Source organism: Daucus carota, chromosome 6 (genome assembly GCF_001625215.2).
Source record: "Daucus carota subsp. sativus chromosome 6, DH1 v3.0, whole genome shotgun sequence".
NCBI lineage: Eukaryota > Viridiplantae > Streptophyta > Magnoliopsida > Apiales > Apiaceae > Daucus > Daucus carota.
In genome coordinates this window covers 40,038,489-40,058,967 of record NC_030386.2, presented here as the reverse complement: position 1 = coordinate 40,058,967, position 20,479 = coordinate 40,038,489, and the positions used below count along the sequence as shown (strand labels likewise).

Sequence of the window (20,479 nt, the reverse complement as noted above, 5' to 3'; positions counted from 1 at the left end):
GGGTGGGCTGGTGGTGGCTCGTGAGAGGTTGGCAGTACACAAAGCCCATATTCACTATTGCTAGAATGAGGCCCAAGAAAACAAATAATTAATTAAGTACAAGTTTAAAAGCTCAAATTTAAAGGGCAATGATTGAACTTTTTTGTTGTTTTTTTTGACGCAATTGTACTTTTTTGTTTAATACTCCCTCCGTCCCAATGAATTGTATACAGTTTCCTTTTTGGGACGTCCCACCAATTGTATACATACCAAAAGTAGTAACTTTTATAATATAAAATAACATTACACCAACTACTTTCTTCCACTATCTTCATTCTATAATAATATAAACACTATTACACCCACTACTTTTCTCCACTATCTTCATTCTATAATACTAATATAAACACTATTACACCCACTACTTTCCTCCACTATCTCAAATCTATTATTAAATATAAATGGGTCCCATCACTATACTCACTTTTCATCTAACTTTACTCATTTTTTACACTTTTTCTTGGTCTCCGTGTCCCAGCCATTTGTATACAAATGACTGGGACGGAGGGAGTATCACCTATGGTTGTTTTTCGTACATTTCTTTCTCAGGGTTTCTTTCATTCAAATTAGTCATGAAGACACAAAATACAAATGATATAGTAGAGATCGAACATTTGACCTATAGCAATTTTTTTAATCACACCGTATTTGATTGTAAATGCTGATTTCACGTCGGATACAATAATTATTTCAAGCCTCGACTGATATGAAGCAATATTGAATTCTAGCCATTGTCCCGCCACTGACGATACGCAAACACATGCACACTGCAGAGTTTCACACGGGGTAACAACACATTCATTATTCGGTTTTTCTATGGTGTGTTTATAAGTACATGTTAAGCGTGAAAATTTTTGTGTTTAAATCATTTTTGATTGGCTAATACTTAATAATGATGGACTCGTGCAAATACACCAATCCCACCAATCAAAATGAAACACAAAAATTTCCGCGCTTAGCATGTGCCGCACACACTAGACAAACCCTTCATTATTTATGCTTATGCCCCTTGGATTCCTCAGGAGGTAACTTAGCTGTGTGAATTGCTCAGATTGCCTGCCTGCCTGTGTAACTCTCGAAAGTAACACATTACCAAATTTTTCTATATCATCAATATTTTCCACTCAACTTCTGCACTTCTGCACTTCTGCTACATCATAAATATACAGAGTCATCAAATTTATGATCATGACGCGGAACTAAAACAAAACAATCTGAAATTTTACATTATTTTTTTAGGAGAATAGATTTTTTTGTCACCGAACTTATTATATTTTTAGAAACTTACCACTCAACTAATTTTTTTTGCCTTTTAGCCACTGCTGTTAGGTTTGGATTTTTTTTTGCCACTAAAGTTAGGTTCAGATTTCATTATCAACATTATATTAATTATTTGTAGTATTATTAAAATATAGCGGTAATCTGTAATATTTTGATGATTTGATATATGTCTATATTTATATATATATAGTACTTTTATGTACCAAGATCGTTTATCTTGGGTGATAAGAGTTTGATACGCATTTTACGGTTTCTAAAAGATGTAGTCTCATAATTTTTTTTTTCTTCCGAATAAAAATTTAGTGTTTGAATTTGTATACGCAAAAAGAAAATCTCATAAATCATCGAAGATTAATTTTTCTTCTCTATTTATTTATCTTTATCTTGAAAATTATACTCCCTCCGTCCCCCTCAATTGTTTACATTGGAGGGGGACACGGAGACCAAGACAATGTATGAAAGATGAGTAAAGTTAGATGAAAAGTGGGTAAAATGGTGGGACCCATCAATATTTAATAATAAATTTGAGATAGTGGAGGAAGATAGTGGGTGTAATAGTAGTTTTTATTGTTAAATATGAGATAGTGGGGGAAGATAGTGGGTGTAATGATTGAAAAAACTTACTATTTATGATAATGTAAAGAAATGAGAGGGACATCCCAAAATAGTAACTGTAAAGAAATGAGAGGGACAGAGGGAGTAATAAGATAAAGTTGTTAAAATCCATGCAGATAAATTTAATAGAGATCTTAGTTTGAACTAGTCGGTTGAAACTTTCATAGTGAAAGATGATGCATCTTATCACTCAATTAGACTTTACTTTATCAGGGAGAGGATGAATTACTTGAAGTCATTGATTCCATATTGATGATATAATGAATTTCTAGAATTCTAATTACGTTTTTTTCCTGATTTTAATATTTTATTGTCTCATTTTATGTTATTATTGCTATATATAAAGATATAAACATACGTCAAATTATCAAAATATTGTGTATACTATCACTATGTATTAATGATGCTACAAAAAATTATCACAATGCTAATAATCATATCCGAACCTAAGTTAGTGACTAAAAATAAATCCAAACCTAAAATTAGTGACTAAAAGGAAAACAAAATTAGTTTAGGGGCAAATTTCTAAAAACATAATAACTTTGGTGACAAAAAAATCTATTTTCCCTATTTTTTTACCATTTCTTCGTGCTGAGAAAGGATAAGCTGGGACCTGAAGGTTAATTTTGAGAAGTTTCTTGAATATCCATATTTAGGCTATCTCTGCTCCTTCTGCATTATTTTTCAGAGTTCTGATTTTGACAGCGACCCACTCGAGTCGAGATAAGGCGCGGTTCAGATCTCAGGTTGAGCACGGGGCTGAGAAATTTCGGTTCTCATTCACTCGAAAATGTGCACACAATAATTTTGTATATTAAATCTGTGAGATTGATTTATACTGTTTAAATCTGTTACGAATCAACATAAGGTATTCAACTTATGAAAATTATTTGGTTGAAGTGCATTTCAGCATAGTTATATGACTAATGCGAGTGAATATTAAGATCGTGTGGATAGATGCACGATATCGGATACCATTCCTTACGGGAACGGATAGATGCACGATATCGGATACCATTCCTTACGGGAACAGTACAGATTTAAGTGGATGGTCATCACGGTGGATACTATGCTAGTCACCCTTTCAGATTAATTGAAATGCGCGGAATGTAGTCCGTACAACCTTCAATGTAACAAAAATAAATATGAAGATTACATTGATTAAGTTATCTCCGGAGATTAAAGAAACAAGGGGGAGACAATAATCTGTTTTGGGCAAATCAAGAAACATGGGGCCTTGCCAAAAGAAGGAAAAAAAAAAAAAAGGGAATCCCAGCCAAGTTTGCACGGAGTGCTGGAAAAAGCAATGGGCCAACGTTGTCTACTCATTCCAAAATCAAAATATGCCAAAAAACTATTGCTTTACACCGAGGAAGGTGAAATATAATTCATGTCGGCAATTATATTCCGTTTATCATAAACCCTCGTCTTCTTTATAAGCGGTCTCAGGTTCAAGTACTAACAGAGACGCGTAAAATTTTCTATCATACAACAGAGTCACAACTTGCATAGTAGCGTTTCTATCTAATAAACAAGGATAGTCGGCTGTGGTCGACATGCCTCGATATTATTAGGTGAAACAAATCTCGATTTTTTGTTGGCTACAAACTTTTTGACTTTTTGACGCATACTTGTAAATATTTTGACTTCATAGTTTTTTGAGATATTATTTTTAAAATTTTTATTTTGAAATAAAAATGCAGTGAAAACACTTGAAATGTATGTTAAAAAGTTAAACGACTTATACAACAAAACAGCGGGGCAATATTTCCGGCCACAATCCGACCCTTTGGTTAAAAAAATCTTCAGGGAAGTTCTTTCCTCCCCAATAATTTGCTCTGATGGTAAATACCTACATAGTGCCTGTAAAACAAAGTTTATCAATTAAATGGACAAAAGATTACGGTGTATCAATGCACCATATCTACAATTATTTCATATATCCGCACTGCAGTACCTCCTCGGTTCAAGATATATAATTTTGCCCATTTTTCTGTTGTTTTATTGTATAAAAATCATGACCCTCAGTCCTTTCTTTCCGCAAATGCCCCTGAATCTGGTCTATATAAGAAATGGTGATGCTACCTTCTCATTTCCGATTCTTTCTTCGATATCTTTAGCTTCAGTTGAGTTCTTTAGAACTGTATATATCTCAAGCTCACCAGTTGCTTTGCATGTTGGTGCAGAAAGTAGATTGCAGCCAAGGATGACTTGCCGAAAATTTCAAATATCAGTAGCATTATTAGATTTACCTTGATGAAAATGAATCTGAATATCAGTCTCGGCAAGTTGTCTCTGGCTACATTTTCCTTTCTACTCCTTATGTTACGCTTCTGGTGATAACCATGTCAGAAGAACTCCGATCCTAAATGCTGCAAGATCTTTCATTAGAAAGAGTACCTGATTCAGTTCTGCACCTCAGTAATGCAGGTAGTACATATTCTTGCATATGCCTCGGTTATTAATACGAATCTTGCATTCATTTTGGTAATAAAACTGAACCTACATAATTCAGTTCTCCACCTCAGTAATGCAAGTAGACCAGCAGTTTATTTTCTTGCATATTTTCTTTAGCTTTTTGAAATTTTTGTATTAAATTTTGGTTCACATCTGATAAAATAGTGAATCAAGACACGTCAAGGTAATGTACCGCCATTCTGAAGACTGTAACCAAGATATCTAAAATTGTTTATACGTGCCTCTGGTTAACAACCTGTGGCCTTATGCACTATGAGAAAGATCATATATATTATTAGTGAAACGAAATGTATTCGTTTGTTAACTAAGACTAATACATTACCAAAGATATGATTCATCCTGAACAGATCGAAAACAGAACGAGAGAGGACAGTTCATCACATAGACTAGTTTTCCTGATGTTCGCAGCCTGGGATCTGAATGTTAAAAATCGAAGAGATCCTGAAGCCTGCAACTCATTCAGAACATGCCTAGTAGAATTCTCCTGCTCATGAAAACGCGAAATGCATAAGATTAGAAATATTCTTTATCATCTTGCATTCTTGCTAATGTAATGTCGTATTAAGGGTGTCCTAACAGTATATGACCCCTGCTTTTTGCATAGGACAGGGAACAGAAAGTATATGACCCCTGCTTTTTGCATAGGACAGGGAAGAGAAAGAAAGAGATGGGCGGTAAAAATCAAATGATGGTGTGTTGTTGCTTGCTGGTGCTGTTACTAATTTCCCCCCAACTGTGAGGGAATGATGAGTAATGATTTTAATGTTCCCTTGCAACTAGTTACGCTCTAGTCAATTCAAAACAAACACATATCTAGAGATCTTCCCTAATGTAACATAGCTTCTTCAACTTCGCTCCATCAAAGCAGTCTCTTTCAAGTCATTAATTTCTAGTGAAGCTCAGTAGTATCTAGTGAAGTTGAGCTGAGACATTGCCTTTTTGTTCTGATCGATCGATTATAGTACATTGAGATCAATTATGTCCACTTGCCCGTTGCTCGTCAAATTCGTTTGCAGGACTGAATTATTACTTTATCGATTATCATTTAATCATGAAACACAACTTCATCTTTATTTGCACAACTTTCATCCTCCTAAAACTCAATTAACTTGCGAATAGTCTTCGAAATATGACCGATCATGTTACAAATGCAATTATGATTCTTCTACTCTGAGTCTATCATTGAATTTATCATAAGGTTTTATTTTTATTCTTCCGTATGTATTATATTTTCAAACTTGCATCTCGCTTGCTTTTGAAATTATTTGAATTAAGCTTAAAAAAAAGTCATCGCACATAAAAGAGTTAGCTCAGTCCTGAGACTATTCAAGTAAAAAAAGTTATAAAGTTAAAATTACACCTATTTAATAAATTTAAAGACCCTAAATTAAAATAAATGTACTCTCTCATTTTGAATAAATGTTATTTCATACATATTTTTAATATATAAAAAAGATGGTGGGCACATTTTCTAAAAATTTTCTTTTTCAAATAATGTTGGTGCTACTTTTTTATTTAGAATAATTCTAAAAATTGATATATGAATGTCTACTTCTTCTTTTTTACGTATATCAGTCAAAAAAATTGCCACTTTTTTAAATTTATTTTGGGACCAGGAATAACAACTTTCTTTCCTGGCTTACAAAATTGTACTGACCAATCAGCGACTCTCCTCAATTCTATGAAAAGTGAAAAAAGACAAATCTATTCAACACTGCAGTTTCACTTCAGTTCACTTCGAGCTCCGCCGCAAATCCAACATAAGCTCGGACCCAGGTTTGTTTTGCTCGTCTCCCTTTAATCTCTGCCTATAATAATATCTTTTTCTCAGTAGCATCACCATATGTACGTGATGGCGGAACCGGGAATTGAAATGAGCCCGGCTAAAATCTAGAATAATAATTATTTACCGATTATCAAGATTATGCCGGATAAATTCTTAAAATGTATGACTGTATGAGTACAATAATTTTGGAGTTAAATGGACTATGAATGTTATTTATGCAGGAAGTTTGTTTTTTAAGTATGAGCTGTTTTGAGCATCAGTTGGCCTGTTTTAAGTCCTGTCACTGCATCCGTGAATTTTCGGGTTGTTTGAGAGCTGGAATCAGGCCTTTTAATTATGGCTATGTCCAGTTTCCAAGTTACTCAGTTACGCGTAACCTATCCCTGAATAGGCCTAGTTTAGTGACATTTCTTGATAGAGCAAGTGGGTGTAATGGCCAAATTAGATCAGTCAGTTTGAAGGATTCAGAGTATGGGAATGAAGAAACGCAACCAATCCAAGAAGTAACGCGTGAGAAGAATTTCTGGGGTGCGGTTAGTCTGATTATTGGCACTGCTGTAGGCCCTGGAATGTTGGGATTACCTGCAGCAACTATAAAATCAGGGCCTGTTCCTTCTACAATTGCTATTATTCTCTCCTGGATTTATGTCATTTCCTCGATTTTACTTGTGGCGGAGCTCAGTTTTGCAGTGATGGAGGAAGATAATGTTGCAGAGGTGAGCTTCACCGCTCTTGCAACAAAGACATTGGGGAGTCAGATTGGTTCTTTTGTTGCTTTAGTGTATGCATCCTTGAGCTTTTCTTTGTTGGTGGCCTGTGTTTCGGGTATTGGATCAATTTTCTCTCAGTTGATGCCTCGGTTAAATCCTGTAATTGCTCACGCCTTGTTTCCATCTGCGGCTGGAGCTGTAATCTGTTTTTTACCATTCGAGGCCACTGATACTGCCAATAGATTGTTATGCTTTATCATGCTATTTTCCATTACTTCACTAGTAGCTATTGGTTTATCTGTCGGGAGAAGCAGTTTACTTGGTTCCTTAATGCACGCATCATGGAGTGTCTCTTCAATCTTGCCTGTTATTCCTGTAACTGTACTTACATTGGGATTTCATGTAATCACCCCTTTCATTTGTAAGATTGCGGGTAATACTGTCCATGAAGCTCGAAAAGCAATTCTTTTTGGTGGATGTGTTCCACTAGTCATGGTCCTGTCATGGAATCTGATTGTCTTAGGCCTTACCGGACCTAGTCATGCCTCGATTTCTAAAGACCCCATATCACTTCTGCTATCAATCAACCCGTCAGCTTTGACAGCAGTTCAAGGTTTTGCATTTTCAGCTTTGGCAACCAGCTATATAGGATACGCTGTCAGCTTTCCAAAACAGGTGACTGATACCATAGAGTTAATATTTCTTGGACCAAACAGAAATCATGAAGAAAATTCTCAATCTCATAAACGTTCCATCAAGAACGGAGATGGAAAAGTTGGTTTTGCTACCTATTCCCACATGTGCAGCGAGGACGTGGGTAGGATTTCATACAGTGATACATTATTAAATGCTAAACCACAACATGATTTGAGCTTCTTACAGAGCATTGTTGTGCCGCTTGTACTAGGCTGTCCGATTCTTGTGGCATCATTCTTCCGCTCAACCTTTTCAGCTGCCCTCGACTTTGCTGGTATTTATGCAAATTGTTTTTTGTTTGGCATTCTTCCACCAGTAATGTCTTACATCTATAAAAGCCGCAAAAATCACAGGTGTGTCCACTGTAGATTCAACTTCCGCTACTTAAACTGATTATAAACAAACCAGTTGATCGTGAAAACAATATCAATGTCTAAATTTGTGTGTTGTGTTTTACAGGTCATCATCCATTTTACCTGGAGGAAATATTACACTTCTGGCTCTTGCTGGCATTGCCATTGTCTTGGGTATATGGCATTAAAGGCCAGTAAGGAAGTAGAAGTACCAGTAGTCTTTGTTCATCCATGGAAAGTGAAATTGTGAACTGATATTTTTGGCTTTTGGTTCCTGTAAAACTAAAGGTATTGTGGAGGCCTTTCATATGGTAAGACGCCGGGGGTATCATGTAATCACCCTTTTCTGTTGAAGTACAAGCTTGAAAAACAATTTGCTGGTGCATTTCTTCTATTAGTCTTGGGATTTCATTTTTTGTGTCCTGTCCCGGTCCCTAGTCATGCCTCAATATAGAAAGACCTATATCACTTATGTTTTAAGTTGACTGATGACTGATCCGTTTTGACAGCAGTTCGTTTCTACAACTTGCTTTGCAGGTTATGCTGTCACCTTTCCCAGGCAAACTGATATCGCAGAGTTGGTTTTCCTTGGATCGAACCCACGAGAAGGCAATTCACAATCTGTAGAAAGTTCACTCTTTTAATATTCTGTAAACACTTGATTTATGTCGAAAAAATTCAACAAGATTGTTAGAAAGTTTATAACAGTCTTAGATTCCATCTCAAAGAAGTGAACAACCTTCAACAGAGTCATTTGTTCCCATTAACCACTGCACTCCAAAGAATAAAACAAGAACCTGAATCATTTGTTTAGTATAATTCTATAGTAAACTACTCCTTCCGTCCCAAATTACTTGTCCAGTTTGACCTCTGCACGTATATCATAGCTTCATAGGTTAATATTTAAAATTTCTTCTTATTAATAAAAGTTCAAATTTCACGTTTTTATTTCCAACAATTTTTTTTTAAAATTAATTTAGGCAATTATGCACCTGCAAAAATCAAACTGGACAAGTAATTTAGGAATTGGGACGAAGGAGTACTGACTACTGAGTTAGTTAAATACTGGAAATCAGCAGGCCTATACCAACTTTGGGTTGACCAACCAGTGACTCCATGAACAGAGAGAAAAAAAATCAATAGAACAGTTGTTGCAGTTTCAAAATCACTTCACTTATATGTATCCAGGATCCAGGTTTGTCTCTTACTCTCTTTCCCATTCTGCATATATATCTTTCTCCAGCAGCAGCATCTACATGTACACTTGTAAATAGTTCTGCATCAGTTTGCTTACGGGAAATTCTCGGTATAATGTAGTTGATCTTGATACCAGAATGCAAATGTATTGATCAGTGAATATGATATTGCTCATTTGGCTATAAATTATAATTCTTGAACTGTATGATTATCATCGTGTCGATTTCAAAGCACTGCATTATGAATATTGTTTATGCAGGGAGATCTGAAGTATGAGGAGGTTTAAGCAACCATTTGTTTATTCCCAGTCCTATCACTGCTTGCCTAAATCTTTAAGTTGTTCTAGGCTCGGAATCAAGCCTTTCATCTATCACATTGTCCCGTCTCGACATAACTCCATTGCCCGTAATTTAACCCTGAATAAGCTTAGTCTAGTCAAATTTTTTGATAAAGCAAGTAGGTGTGATGGCAGAACTAGATCAGCCTTTTCAATCAATTCAGAGCTGGAGAATCGAAAAACCCAACAAGTTCAACAGGAAACGCATGAAAAGAGCTTCTGGGGTGCTGTTAGTTTGATCATTGGCACTGCTGTAGGCCCTGGGATGTTGGGATTGCCTGCAGCAACTATAAAATCAGGCCCCCTTCCATCAACAATTGCTATTATTCTGTCATGGATTTATGTCATTACCTCGACTTTACTTGTGGCCGAGCTCAGTTTTGCAGTGATGGAGGAAGACAATGTTGCGGAGGTGAGCTTTACTGCTCTTGCAACGAAGACATTAGGAAGTCGAATTGGTTCTTTCGTTGCTTTAGTCTATGCATCCTTCATTTTCTCTTTGTTGGTGGCCTGTGTTTCGGGTATAGGATCAATCATCTCTCAGTTGATACCTCGGTTAAATCCTCTGATTGCTCATGTCTTGTTTCCTTTCGTCGCTGGAGCTATGATCTGCTTTTTACCATTTAAGGTCACAGATACTGCCAATCGGTTGCTGTGCTTCATTATGCTATGTTCCATTACTTCACTAGTAGCTGTTGGCCTTTCTATCGGGAGAAGCAGCTTAATCGGTTCCTTTCTACACGCTTCATGGAGCGTCTCTTCAATCTTGCCTGCTATTCCTGTAACTGTACTCACACTGGGATTCCATGTAATCACTCCTTTCATTTGCAAGATAGCTGGAAACACTGTCCACGAAGCTCGGAAAGCAATTCTGTTAGGGGGATTCGTTCCATTAGTCATGGTTCTGTCATGGAATCTAATCGTCTTAGGCCTCGTAGGGCCTAATCATGCCTCGATACATAAAGACCCGATATCACTCCTGCTTTCAGTTAATCCCTCTGCTTTAACAGCAGTTCAAGCTTTCGCATTCTCAGCATTGGCCACCAGCTTTATAGCTTATGCTATCAGCTTTCCGAAGCAGGTGATCGATACCATTGATATGATTCTTTTTAAATCAAATAGAAGCCAAGAAGCCAAATCTCAATCTCATAGAGGTTCTGCTGAAAGTGGAGGTGGAAGAGTTGGTTTCGTTACCTCTGGACCGCGACTAGGTTTTAGCTTGTTACAGAGCATGGTAGTGCCGCTTGTCTTAGCCAGTCCAGTTCTTGTCGCGTCTTTCTGCAACTCAACCTTCTCAGCTGCCCTCGACTTTGCCGGTATCTATGCAAATTGTTTCTTGTTCGGCATTCTTCCACCAATAATGGCTTACATCTATAAAACCAGCAAAAAGCACAGGTATCTCCAGAATACCCTAATGCTAAAGATAACCAGTACATAGTTGAATAAATTTAATGCCTGCAATTCTTTTTCGCTCCTTGCAGGTCTTTGTCCAGTTTCTTTGGAGGAGATGTTACGCTATTAGCTCTTGTATGCATTGCCACTGTCCTCGGAATATGGCATTAACGGCCTAAGGGGCAGTGCCGCGGTGCCTCATCCCCTCTGCCCCAGTTGGAAACAGACGTTGAAAGTTTAAATCTTTGGTCCAGAAGATTGTGTAATTCCAGATATACGCAAAAGAACAACTTCTTGTGCTTACCAACCAAAGTAAAGTGCCAATGAAGATATTCAAGTGAAAAATGCAACTCAAGCCAAGTTAAAGAGCCAGTAATCTTTTCTATTATTCGCTAATGATGTGTAATTGTATTAACTTGATTGAGAGCACGATGAAACAATGTAGAATTTGCAAGCAAGCCATACAAAAACTTGATACAGAATAAGCAGAACTATATGAATGACAATCAGCAGCTATATAATCACCGATGCTTTTGCATCCATTAATGCTACAAGGAGTCGAGTACGGTACATCAGTGGAGAGGCTCAGAAAAAATAGCCTACGTAGATTGTAAGCAAATGAAAGAAAGTATACTTGAAACTAATGAACATTTTTTTTGGTCATGTTGCTACTTGTTAGTTATCCTATATGCTATGATATTCCTTCTAACTCTTGAAATTCGAAACTGTGTATACTCATCCAAAATGGTAGTACTACAATATATAGGTTTCCATTGTAGTCATGTATTCGGATGGAAGTGCAGGTTGTATTCATGGCATTTGCTTCATGAAGTAGAAAAATCCAGCTAGAAACAGCTTTCTCAACCTTTCTAGAAGACCACAATCACTCTCAAGTTCACGCCATAGTTTCACAAGTGATATTAGTCGGTACATTTTTATTTAGCAGCTGAAGCATTCCGGCCAAACTGAATGATCATTGGCTTGCCTTTGTACACATATCCATTTACCAAGTTCTGCAGTGAAAAGTAAATATTAAAAGACAGGTTCATGTAATGCAAGATGAAGATTATGTATATCTAAATTTTACTCGCAAATAGAACTTGCGACTTAATTGTTACACGGTCCAAGTATATTAAATGAGCAATAATTATGCATTGTAAACATGAAACTAATGTTTCCCAAAAAGTAAGGCATAAATAGTCATCAAAATTCCAAATTTCGGTACAAGATGCTGCAAGATAAATGAGTCTCCACTAAAATGTACCAGCAAATAGATGAAGAGATACAGTAAGAGGTTACGGAACCTTATTGAACAGGATTCTATCACTACATAGTACAAGAATAGTTTTTACTGCTTTGGTCGATACGTATATCTGCTATGTCTCCATAATTTTTAAAGGTGTAACTAATTGACTTGCACATTATCATATATCCTGACATACTAATCATAAGACTTAAAATTTTCTTAATTTCCCCTTCCCTTTTCGGGTTTTATATCAAAGGGGTCATCGTTCTCGTTAAAATATCTAACCTAGCTCCCTGAATCCTGATCTTCTCCAGGGGACTCATTTTTAACACTCAAATAATTATAAATATCACCAGCTTAAATCTTGGAATATTTATTGATAGAAAACTTAACAGAATCCTAGTCATGAGTAAGTATACTACATGTGGCTCATATAATGATAATAATCACAATTATACATGCCCAGGCACGTATAAAACACATATATACACATAGAAAATATGTTTGCTTTAATCCTCTCTTAACACCTTCGACCTTAATTTCTTCTTGTACATGATTCACAGCGATCAAACCAAAAAACCCCAATTGCCTCCGTCTAAAACTAATCTATTAAACAAAAAAAAAACTCCAATTCTTTTTTTCCAAAAACTTAACAGAGTGACATATCCAGTGATTTAAGTGCTTAAATAAGTCCACGTAGAGATCGGGTAACTAGGTGAGATATTTTGCGTTGATATTAAACCCTCTTTTTACTGCTATAACTAACAAGTAAACCCTTCTAAAAGCTTGCATTGTTTGGCCAAAATGACCAAGGATCTATTAAATAATATATGACATACTATACCTACTGCAAGCTGGAAAAAAAAATGAAAGTAAAAGATATCTATAAATATTAGATATCTCTAGCATGCATATCTGGTTTAATTACAATATATAACGAGATACATACCAGTGCATGATGGGCAAGTTCGATAGAAGGGAATGTGAGAAAAGCTTGACCCCTCATTCTTCCCTCCTGAAAAGTAGAAAGGAAACATATTTATATCAAATCCGTTAGCGACTAGGTAACTTTAATCTGGAATCGATAATAATTGTTATAAAAGTTGGTTAGATTTGGCTACTCTTGATCTTATATGGCTGTTGAAGGAAACCTAATCTACTTTCAAAACCTTAAAGTTGGTAATCTTGTCCGGTTATTAAAGTTGTCAAAACTACTTGTTCGATTAATTTTTTTAAAAAGTTTTATGAATCATGTGCCTCAGTTCAAAGAGGCATCTCCTCATTTTGCACCTAGTACCCAGAATAACACTGCCCATCCCCACTGCCATGACATAGGTTATGAGGTACTTCCAATCCAATGTCTACAACAATATGTGACCAGCCAACAATCCTATTTCTTAGTCATGAGAGTTGCCTCGCCTTTCAAGTTACATAGGGAAATCATTGCTTTGCCAAAGTTAGAATTTTACTTTTTTTTATTGTATCATACAATTGATGGAAGAGGACAGATATATACATTAAACTCAAAAACTAAATCAAACTAACCTGCATTAGTTTGATGCTCAGATCTGATTTAGCTCCAGCAATGCTCTCGAAAAAAGCACCTGCATCACAGTTCTGACGTGTATTATTTATGACTCCAGCAATACTCTCGATAAGCCACTTAATCAACCATACACCACCATGAGCTTACCGAATATGAAGTAAAAGTCATCAGCAACCACATCTTTTGACAAGTTTTTTATGTACAACACGTTAGTCGGGTTCCCAGCTTTATAGTTCTGCATAAAACCCAGATAGCTGCCTCATAAAAAGCTCACTCTTAACCAAAACAAGTTTCTCCCATCAACCAAATTTAAATGTTGCAATATTATGTGGTCATCATTATTTTTAAAATATCCGAGGGAAACTATTTTAAACAACAGCAGGCTAAACAAACAACAACACTAGAAACAGGAACTTGCTAAAAGAATCTTTCAAGAAAGAATTCTCGGCATTAATTAGGTACTTATACTTATCCAAGAAATACCTAATTAATAAGATTTCCGGCATTGACAAGGTAAATAAAATTATAGAGGAAACACCTACACACACACACACACACACACACACACATATTCCCATTTATCCGATTGAGATATATTTTGCGTGCATATCAACTATTAAAATTTACAAACTACCCATCTATGACAATATTCCGGTAGTAGATAATAATAGATGAAAATCGAAGGCACGTGCATACATAACCTAAAAACCTGCCAAAGACCAAAACTGGTCATAATGTATGTATGCATGCAATGTAACATCCTACATCAATTAGAAAGAGTGTTTGGGGGCTTTTTAAAGAAAAAGTTCATAAGTAATGTATACCAATTTGCTAGCACTTTTGGACTGACTTATGCATTCGATTGTGGGCTTGGATATTATAAATTGTATCAAAGTTCTGCCCGGCCGGAGATGCAGCGGGCATTGCACTGGTTTGGTAAATTTTTCTATGGGCTCGACAAGGACTCGGTTGTGGGCTTGGATGTTATAAATGGTATCAGAGATCTACCCGGGCGGAAGTGCATAGGCAATGGCACTAACCGGGTTTCATAAGTTTTTCTGTGGGCTCGACGAGGACATCGAACCAATAAGGTGGAGTGTTTGTAACATCCCACATCGATTAGAATGAGAGTCTTTAGGACTATTGTAAGTAAAAAGTCCATAACAAATGTATATGAATTTGCTAACACTTTTGGGCTGACCTTGATATAGATAAAGTGGAGTGTAACTAGGCAATATCTAAGTACTTCAGAGGAATTATGGTGTCGAAGGTTTCAGCAATAAGAAACTACCACACTGATTTCAACTATAAGTATTTCTTTCACTTTTTTCCTAATAGCAATATACTCAGCACTTAACTATATTTTTTTAAGGTAATGTATAGTTTAATTAGTACCTTGAACATTGGAAGTGAAAGGATTTCTTCAGGAGGCAACTTTCCTTTTTCCAGTTCTTCCAAACTTGCACATTGTTTGGGAAAATTATTTTCTTCAGACTCTACTTCTTTCGCTGTTTCGTCATTTTGAATTTGTCTAGGTGTTATTTTGATCTGCAAATTAATCAAACAGCATCAGAAAAAAGTAAAAGGAAAAATAATCATTAATCACGATTAGTTATAAAGAATACAGACTAAACAATAACCTGTAGGACAGGGTTGTTCTTTTTAATCATTGGAATCTCTTTCGCAGTTAGGGTAGCTTGTTTCAACCCAACAGCCTCATGATCCACATCCTTGTCAACTGCAGGGCCAACAATATCTTCTCTCTTGTTGCGCTTACGCTTCCGTTTCACTGTTTTTAACACTCCTTTACGGTGTTCTGTATCGCCAGCCTCCTGCAAATGTTATACATGATTTATCTAATACAACCAAAGCAAAAAAGGCCATTCTGACTGAAAAACAAGAAAATACAATGTTAACAGGTCACGTAACTTCTATCTTACACAATTTTAAACGTCAAAGATAAGTACGATTACTCGATTAGGTATATATCATTATTAAGAGAACCTGATTGGTAAATTCTATAAATATAATATGGTAGTCAAATATCCTTAGAAATAAGCACCGCATGAAGGTATGAGTGATGTAACAATGCATGAAAGATGCTGAACCTAAATTAGTACCTCTTCTGAAGACTCCATCTCTGATTCACCACTTGAAAGATATGACAATTTTGTATTCTCAGGTATGGCAGGTGGTAGTGGAGGTGGTGGAGGTGGGAGAGGCTCGGGTACTGAAGGTGGTAGAGGTGGAGTGGGCAATGCCATACGAAATGGAGCTGGAATATTCATTTTGTTCATCAGGTGCAACACCTGCAAAATATGTGCGAACAGTGCACAAAGAACACACTTGTGAATACCAATAAATTGCTAGGTTACTGGATGATTATATATCCAAGGTTGCAGCAGAATGGGAAAAAGATATAAGTAAATGGGATTTTTAATTACTTCCAAAAGAGACTATGAAAATACAGTTTACCTGCGTGTAGAATCGAGGAACAGCAATAAGCGCATTTACAATGTTAGTAAGTATATTTCCATCTGGTGGAGGGTATGCATACCTGCAATGAAGCTACATTAGCAAGCTAAACGCAGACCTTTAATCGAAGTATCTTATTAAAACTAAAAAAGAAACTGGACAAAGTGATAATCATGAGCCAGATGTATCTTAATTCTGCATGTTAGCGACTCAGTGGTGTCTGTGCCTTACTTCCTTCAACAGGGAGCATGTATCGCATATTTAAATTATGCATTTAATTTTCCTACTGCATCAGAAAAGTCCTTGTGTAGTTTCTCCAATTTGTTACTATTCAAAGCCCATAAATTCCATTCTACAATATCACAATCACCAACTCTCAACTTTTTACAATCATGGGTCAGAAAAATTTCCCAACCTCCGAAAGTAGACACCAACTATTTAATTAATTAACGCTTATTGGGACTTTGCATTAGACTCTCTTCACTTATCACGTCTACCAACATGCCCACTGGATATATTGCCTTGGGAAAGTTGTAAGAATTTATCAGAGATATATATGATGCAGACTGAATATTGTTACAAACATCAAAGGTTTTACATTAAAAAATCATTTTATTATTATGGCCTCTTTTTTCATAGATTGCAATTGCCTCTTTCAATCTGTAACATTATGATATTAGCTTGGTCTGTAAATTGGTAATGAAAAACTATCGTAGTGCATAATAATTATCAGAGTTACATGCCTGGATAATTATGAAAAAGTAGACTGATTATATGTATTCTAGCATTTGAGGGGGTCTGTTTCCAGCCATTTATATTAACAAACAACTTTCAAGCACAAGTTATAGTGCAAAAAAGAACATACTCAAGATGAGGAGGAAATGGGTAGTCAACGCCAAGTCTTTCAGCTATGGGTTCACTACCAAGTAAGGAGCCTATCTTGGCTTCCGCACATGGATCTTTCCCAAGGGGAGCATCATTCGTTGAAGATGTGGACTCCTTCTTTACCTGAGTTTCACACTGATTTTTGCTATTCTCTGTTGGTCTGCTAGCTCTCTCCACTGACAAGACTTTACCAAGAAACCGCAATCTGACCAAATTATTGTCAGAAAATAGTTTAAAAACACTGGTGACAAGGAATAAAATTCATGTAATGATAAAAAAAAGCAAGTGAAACATAACTGCTCAGTTGGATTAGAGAGGATGGAATAGGGGATGAAAACTGTGCACAAAATTCAAGGATAATCAAAAAAGGTAAGGGAAGTGTGAAAATTAATCATCATAGTAGTTGCAAGGGAATTGAGTAAGAAAGGAGAATAGAGAATTCCTTCAAAAATTGGTGGATTTAAGGTCTAATTTAGATTGTTAAGAATATGTTGGAAGAAGGAATGCAACAAAAAAAAACATTGACCCGCAATATAGTACGCATTTCATTCCCTCCCCAATTCATTCACCTCAACCAATCAATACAAAATAAAACAAGACTGACTATATAAAAGCTATAGAGATATCATATATTTATATATTTGAAGCATATTGATATCTATCTTAACAAGATATGGAGGGAGAATGTACCCATTCAATTGGCGTAGTGCTTGAAGTGCCAAAGCCTCGTTTGTAAAATCCACAAAAGCACAGTTCCTTAATCTGAAAATTTGAAATTTCCAAATTCATATAAACTATAATGAAACACAACCACCTGTCATAGCTGATAGCACCTCAAAAAAGATAGAAAGAATTATACAGAAGAAAACAAACAAAGCACATACAAGTTTACACTCCGGATATATAACTATATTTTTAATTTTTTATACATCTCATATGTATAAAATCTCCGCATATAGAAAATCTCATATTTTTATACCTGTCATAGCACATCAAGCTAAGCTACCAAAATCTCCGATACCATGAACTTAAAGATTGTGGCAAGCATGGTATGTCAAGGTCATCAGATTAATTAGCAAACTGAGTGGGACCGATTTATACAACAGTGAAATACATATTCTTGCTATATAGGAGGGTCAATGGGTAGAACAATGGCAAGAGCATCTGGTAAAACTCATATGATAACAACAGTAACAAACTGCTGATGAAAATTATACACAACAAAATACATACCAAGTCAGAAACAAGGCCACTAGAACCACACTAGAAAACAGTATTTAAACCTCCTGCAATACCTGCCACTAGTGCACGAACGGACAGCAGAAGCACCATAATACGAAAACAGCCTATGCAAGGTGTCATTAGGAACAGCTTCCGGGAGGTGACGTATCAAAAGTGTAGCTACTCCATCCTCTGCAGCCTTCTGCATTGGCTGCACTTCCACCACCCCTTGATACCCATAATTTTGCGGCGCTTGTGGAACAAATAATTGAGCAGGAGGAACACCAGACATTAAGCAACAACCAGAATTCTTCAACCTACTTGTACCATAACCAACTATTATCAAGATTCAAGAAACGATAAAAAAACATATTAAACTACTCACAACAGACTAATTAATCAAAGCCGACATAAATTACAGAGAAAGACTTAATGGGCATGCTAAAGATAGGAACTTAAGAGAAAATCAAGAAAATTTCTTTCAGACATTTAAACAAACACCTTGAGAGCAAAAAAAAACATAAAACAGACAACGAGCTTACAATATTACTAGCAGGGTGATTCTAGTGGAGATGATCAGGGAGGTGTTGATGGTGCTCCGGAAGGGAAGAGGGAGAAGTGGTTAAGTGGACCGGGTCGGAGGAAGCCCAAATATTTTCAAGAGTTCATGTTTTGGACCAGGGGAGTATGTGCTTACCTTTACTCTTGATGGGCTTTGTTATAAGACATTGTGGGCTTGTAACGGTTTTATTGTATTTTACTATTGGGCTACATTAAATTGAAACTGGATGTCGTTGTGCTTAAAAAAAATAAATTGGTTGTCGTTGTGATGATAATAATTTTTGCTGAGTCAGTCCGCTCAAAAAAAGAAAAATAATATACTAGGAGAATATATAGGTATCTTACTAAGAGCCGTTTGACGGTTTAAAATTATAAATTATAATTTAATATTATTTAAAATATTTATTTAGATAGTCTTGATTTATTAATAATTTATGAGTTGGTAAAAATATAATAATAAAAATAAAAATAATTTATAAATAAATTATAATCTATGGATAACTGTGAAAAATGAGAATTATGGATAAGATATGTTTTAATGAAAATATTTAAATTTATCATTTATGATTAGAAAATTTTAAAACCTATAGATTTAACTAAAATTTAATCTGCTCAATTAAAAATTTTAATATTTCGATTTTGAGCCGACTCCAAAAGTCCTAAAACATTGATATTTTAGTAAGAAACAAGCTGTCAACTAATTCTATCACTCAAAAAAGAACATTTTACTTGATGAGAGCTGGTAATGAATATACATCTTTCTTCCTATAAATTTCCTAATAAAAACAGCATATTAACTTTCAATTTTACAAGGACAAAAGTTCGACAATTTTGTAAATTTTTGGTTAAGATAATACTGAACTACGCGCGAAATACATGGCAGAAATAGACCTGCAATGTCACTTTCTTTGGAATGGATGCTTGAGCTGATCATACAAGGGATAATAATTATTAATAATACCCTTACTTAAAATAATGGAGCAATTAAGTTTCCGGAATAATATGATGGTGTTTTTCTACGGAAAGAATATAAACAACTGACCCACGATTCCTTCTCAAACCACATTAGTGCATGTCCCATCTACACGGTTGTGCTTGTGCCAAGTAATGCTAAGTTTGTTAAGATTATAAATAAATAGACTCGTGAAATATTTTTTTATTAGTAAGGTCTATAGTTTTTTTTTTGTTTTTTTTTTTTGAAAGAAGTAAGGTCTATAGTTATATATAATAAATGTTTTTAATAATAAGATCGTAAATTTAAATTATAAAATATTGATTTTATAATATTATTATTTTTAATATGATATTAAATGTAATAATATTATATTATGAATTTGATGTGCACCCGTAGAAAAAATCTCGAACTGTAATTTATAGATTCTCTTTTTTATAAATTTTGATATTATGATTTAATTTTCATAAATTTCTTATAACAAACATATTTATAGATTATTGTTTTCAAGGGTTGATTAATTCGAAGCAATCTATTTTGTATTGGCCAGCCCGCTAAAGAAAAATCCTCCCAAATAGTTTAACATTTTCTAGAAGACGACTTCCACGAAGAAGAACCGACTGTGAATTTAATCAAAATAGATATTCATCACATCAATAAATTTTACTTTATATGAATTTGTTGTTTATTGTATTGTTCCTTTCCTTAA

At 35.4% G+C, this 20,479-nt stretch overlaps 3 protein-coding genes and 1 long non-coding RNA gene across 7 annotated transcripts; 3 read left to right on the top strand and 1 right to left on the bottom strand.

Annotated features, from left to right (window-relative positions):
• Positions 1-3,744: 3,744 nt before the first annotated feature.
• LOC108226857 (uncharacterized) lies at positions 3,745-5,398 on the top strand. 2 transcript variants are annotated; one of them, XR_001807744.2, is made up of 2 exons: positions 3,745-4,365; positions 5,023-5,398. It is a non-coding gene; the product is annotated as an uncharacterized LOC108226857 (long non-coding RNA). The 2 variants fall into 2 exon arrangements; XR_001807745.2 differs by having other exon boundaries at positions 5,018-5,398.
• A 612-nt stretch (positions 5,399-6,010) lies between these two features.
• On the top strand, positions 6,011-8,202 carry LOC108225486 (uncharacterized). 2 transcript variants are annotated; one of them, XM_017400360.2, is made up of 4 exons: positions 6,011-6,189; positions 6,421-7,726; positions 7,817-7,958; positions 8,065-8,202. In XM_017400360.2, the coding sequence occupies exons 2-4, from the start codon at positions 6,439-6,441 to the stop codon at positions 8,144-8,146; spliced, it is 1,512 nt and encodes a 503-aa protein (XP_017255849.1). In that variant the 5' UTR covers positions 6,011-6,189; positions 6,421-6,438; the 3' UTR covers positions 8,147-8,202. The 2 variants fall into 2 exon arrangements, with proteins under 2 accessions (XP_017255849.1, XP_017255848.1); XM_017400359.2 differs by having other exon boundaries at positions 6,013-6,189; positions 6,421-7,958.
• An 854-nt stretch (positions 8,203-9,056) lies between these two features.
• LOC108224344 (uncharacterized) lies at positions 9,057-11,266 on the top strand. The gene is made up of 3 exons (XM_017398923.2): positions 9,057-9,153; positions 9,415-10,887; positions 10,974-11,266. The coding sequence occupies exons 2-3, from the start codon at positions 9,428-9,430 to the stop codon at positions 11,053-11,055; spliced, it is 1,542 nt and encodes a 513-aa protein (XP_017254412.1). The 5' UTR covers positions 9,057-9,153; positions 9,415-9,427; the 3' UTR covers positions 11,056-11,266.
• A 93-nt stretch (positions 11,267-11,359) lies between these two features.
• On the bottom strand, positions 11,360-18,983 carry LOC108224345 (U11/U12 small nuclear ribonucleoprotein 65 kDa protein). Of its 2 annotated transcripts, none has more exons than XM_017398925.2 (12): positions 18,800-18,983; positions 18,332-18,577; positions 17,727-17,798; positions 17,017-17,241; positions 16,152-16,233; positions 15,797-15,985; positions 15,317-15,508; positions 15,072-15,224; positions 13,824-13,911; positions 13,676-13,734; positions 13,080-13,145; positions 11,360-11,897 (listed from the first exon to the last, which is right to left on the bottom strand). In XM_017398925.2, the coding sequence occupies exons 2-12, from the start codon at positions 18,547-18,549 to the stop codon at positions 11,820-11,822; spliced, it is 1,422 nt and encodes a 473-aa protein (XP_017254414.1). In that variant the 5' UTR covers positions 18,550-18,577; positions 18,800-18,983; the 3' UTR covers positions 11,360-11,819. The 2 variants fall into 2 exon arrangements, with proteins under 2 accessions (XP_017254414.1, XP_017254413.1); XM_017398924.2 differs by having other exon boundaries at positions 18,332-18,574.
• Positions 18,984-20,479: the final 1,496 nt, after the last annotated feature.

Excerpts from the sequence above, each read along its gene's own strand:
- LOC108225486 (XM_017400359.2), top strand. The coding sequence starts at position 6,439 with ATGAGCTGTTTTGAGCATCAGTTGGCCTGTTTTAAGTCCTGTCACTGC. Across the intron at positions 7,959-8,064 it reads AAAAGCCGCAAAAATCACAG|GTCATCATCCATTTTACCTG; the intron begins GTGTGTCCACTG and ends TGTGTTTTACAG.
- LOC108224344 (XM_017398923.2), top strand. The coding sequence starts at position 9,428 with ATGAGGAGGTTTAAGCAACCATTTGTTTATTCCCAGTCCTATCACTGC. Across the intron at positions 10,888-10,973 it reads AAAACCAGCAAAAAGCACAG|GTCTTTGTCCAGTTTCTTTG; the intron begins GTATCTCCAGAA and ends CGCTCCTTGCAG.
- LOC108224345 (XM_017398925.2), bottom strand. The coding sequence starts at position 18,549 with ATGTCTGGTGTTCCTCCTGCTCAATTATTTGTTCCACAAGCGCCGCAA. Across the intron at positions 16,234-17,016 it reads CCATTTCCTCCTCATCTTGA|GTATGCATACCCTCCACCAG; the intron begins GTATGTTCTTTT and ends GCTTCATTGCAG. Across the intron at positions 11,898-13,079 it reads AACTTGCCCATCATGCACTG|AACTTGGTAAATGGATATGT; the intron begins GTATGTATCTCG and ends TTTTCACTGCAG.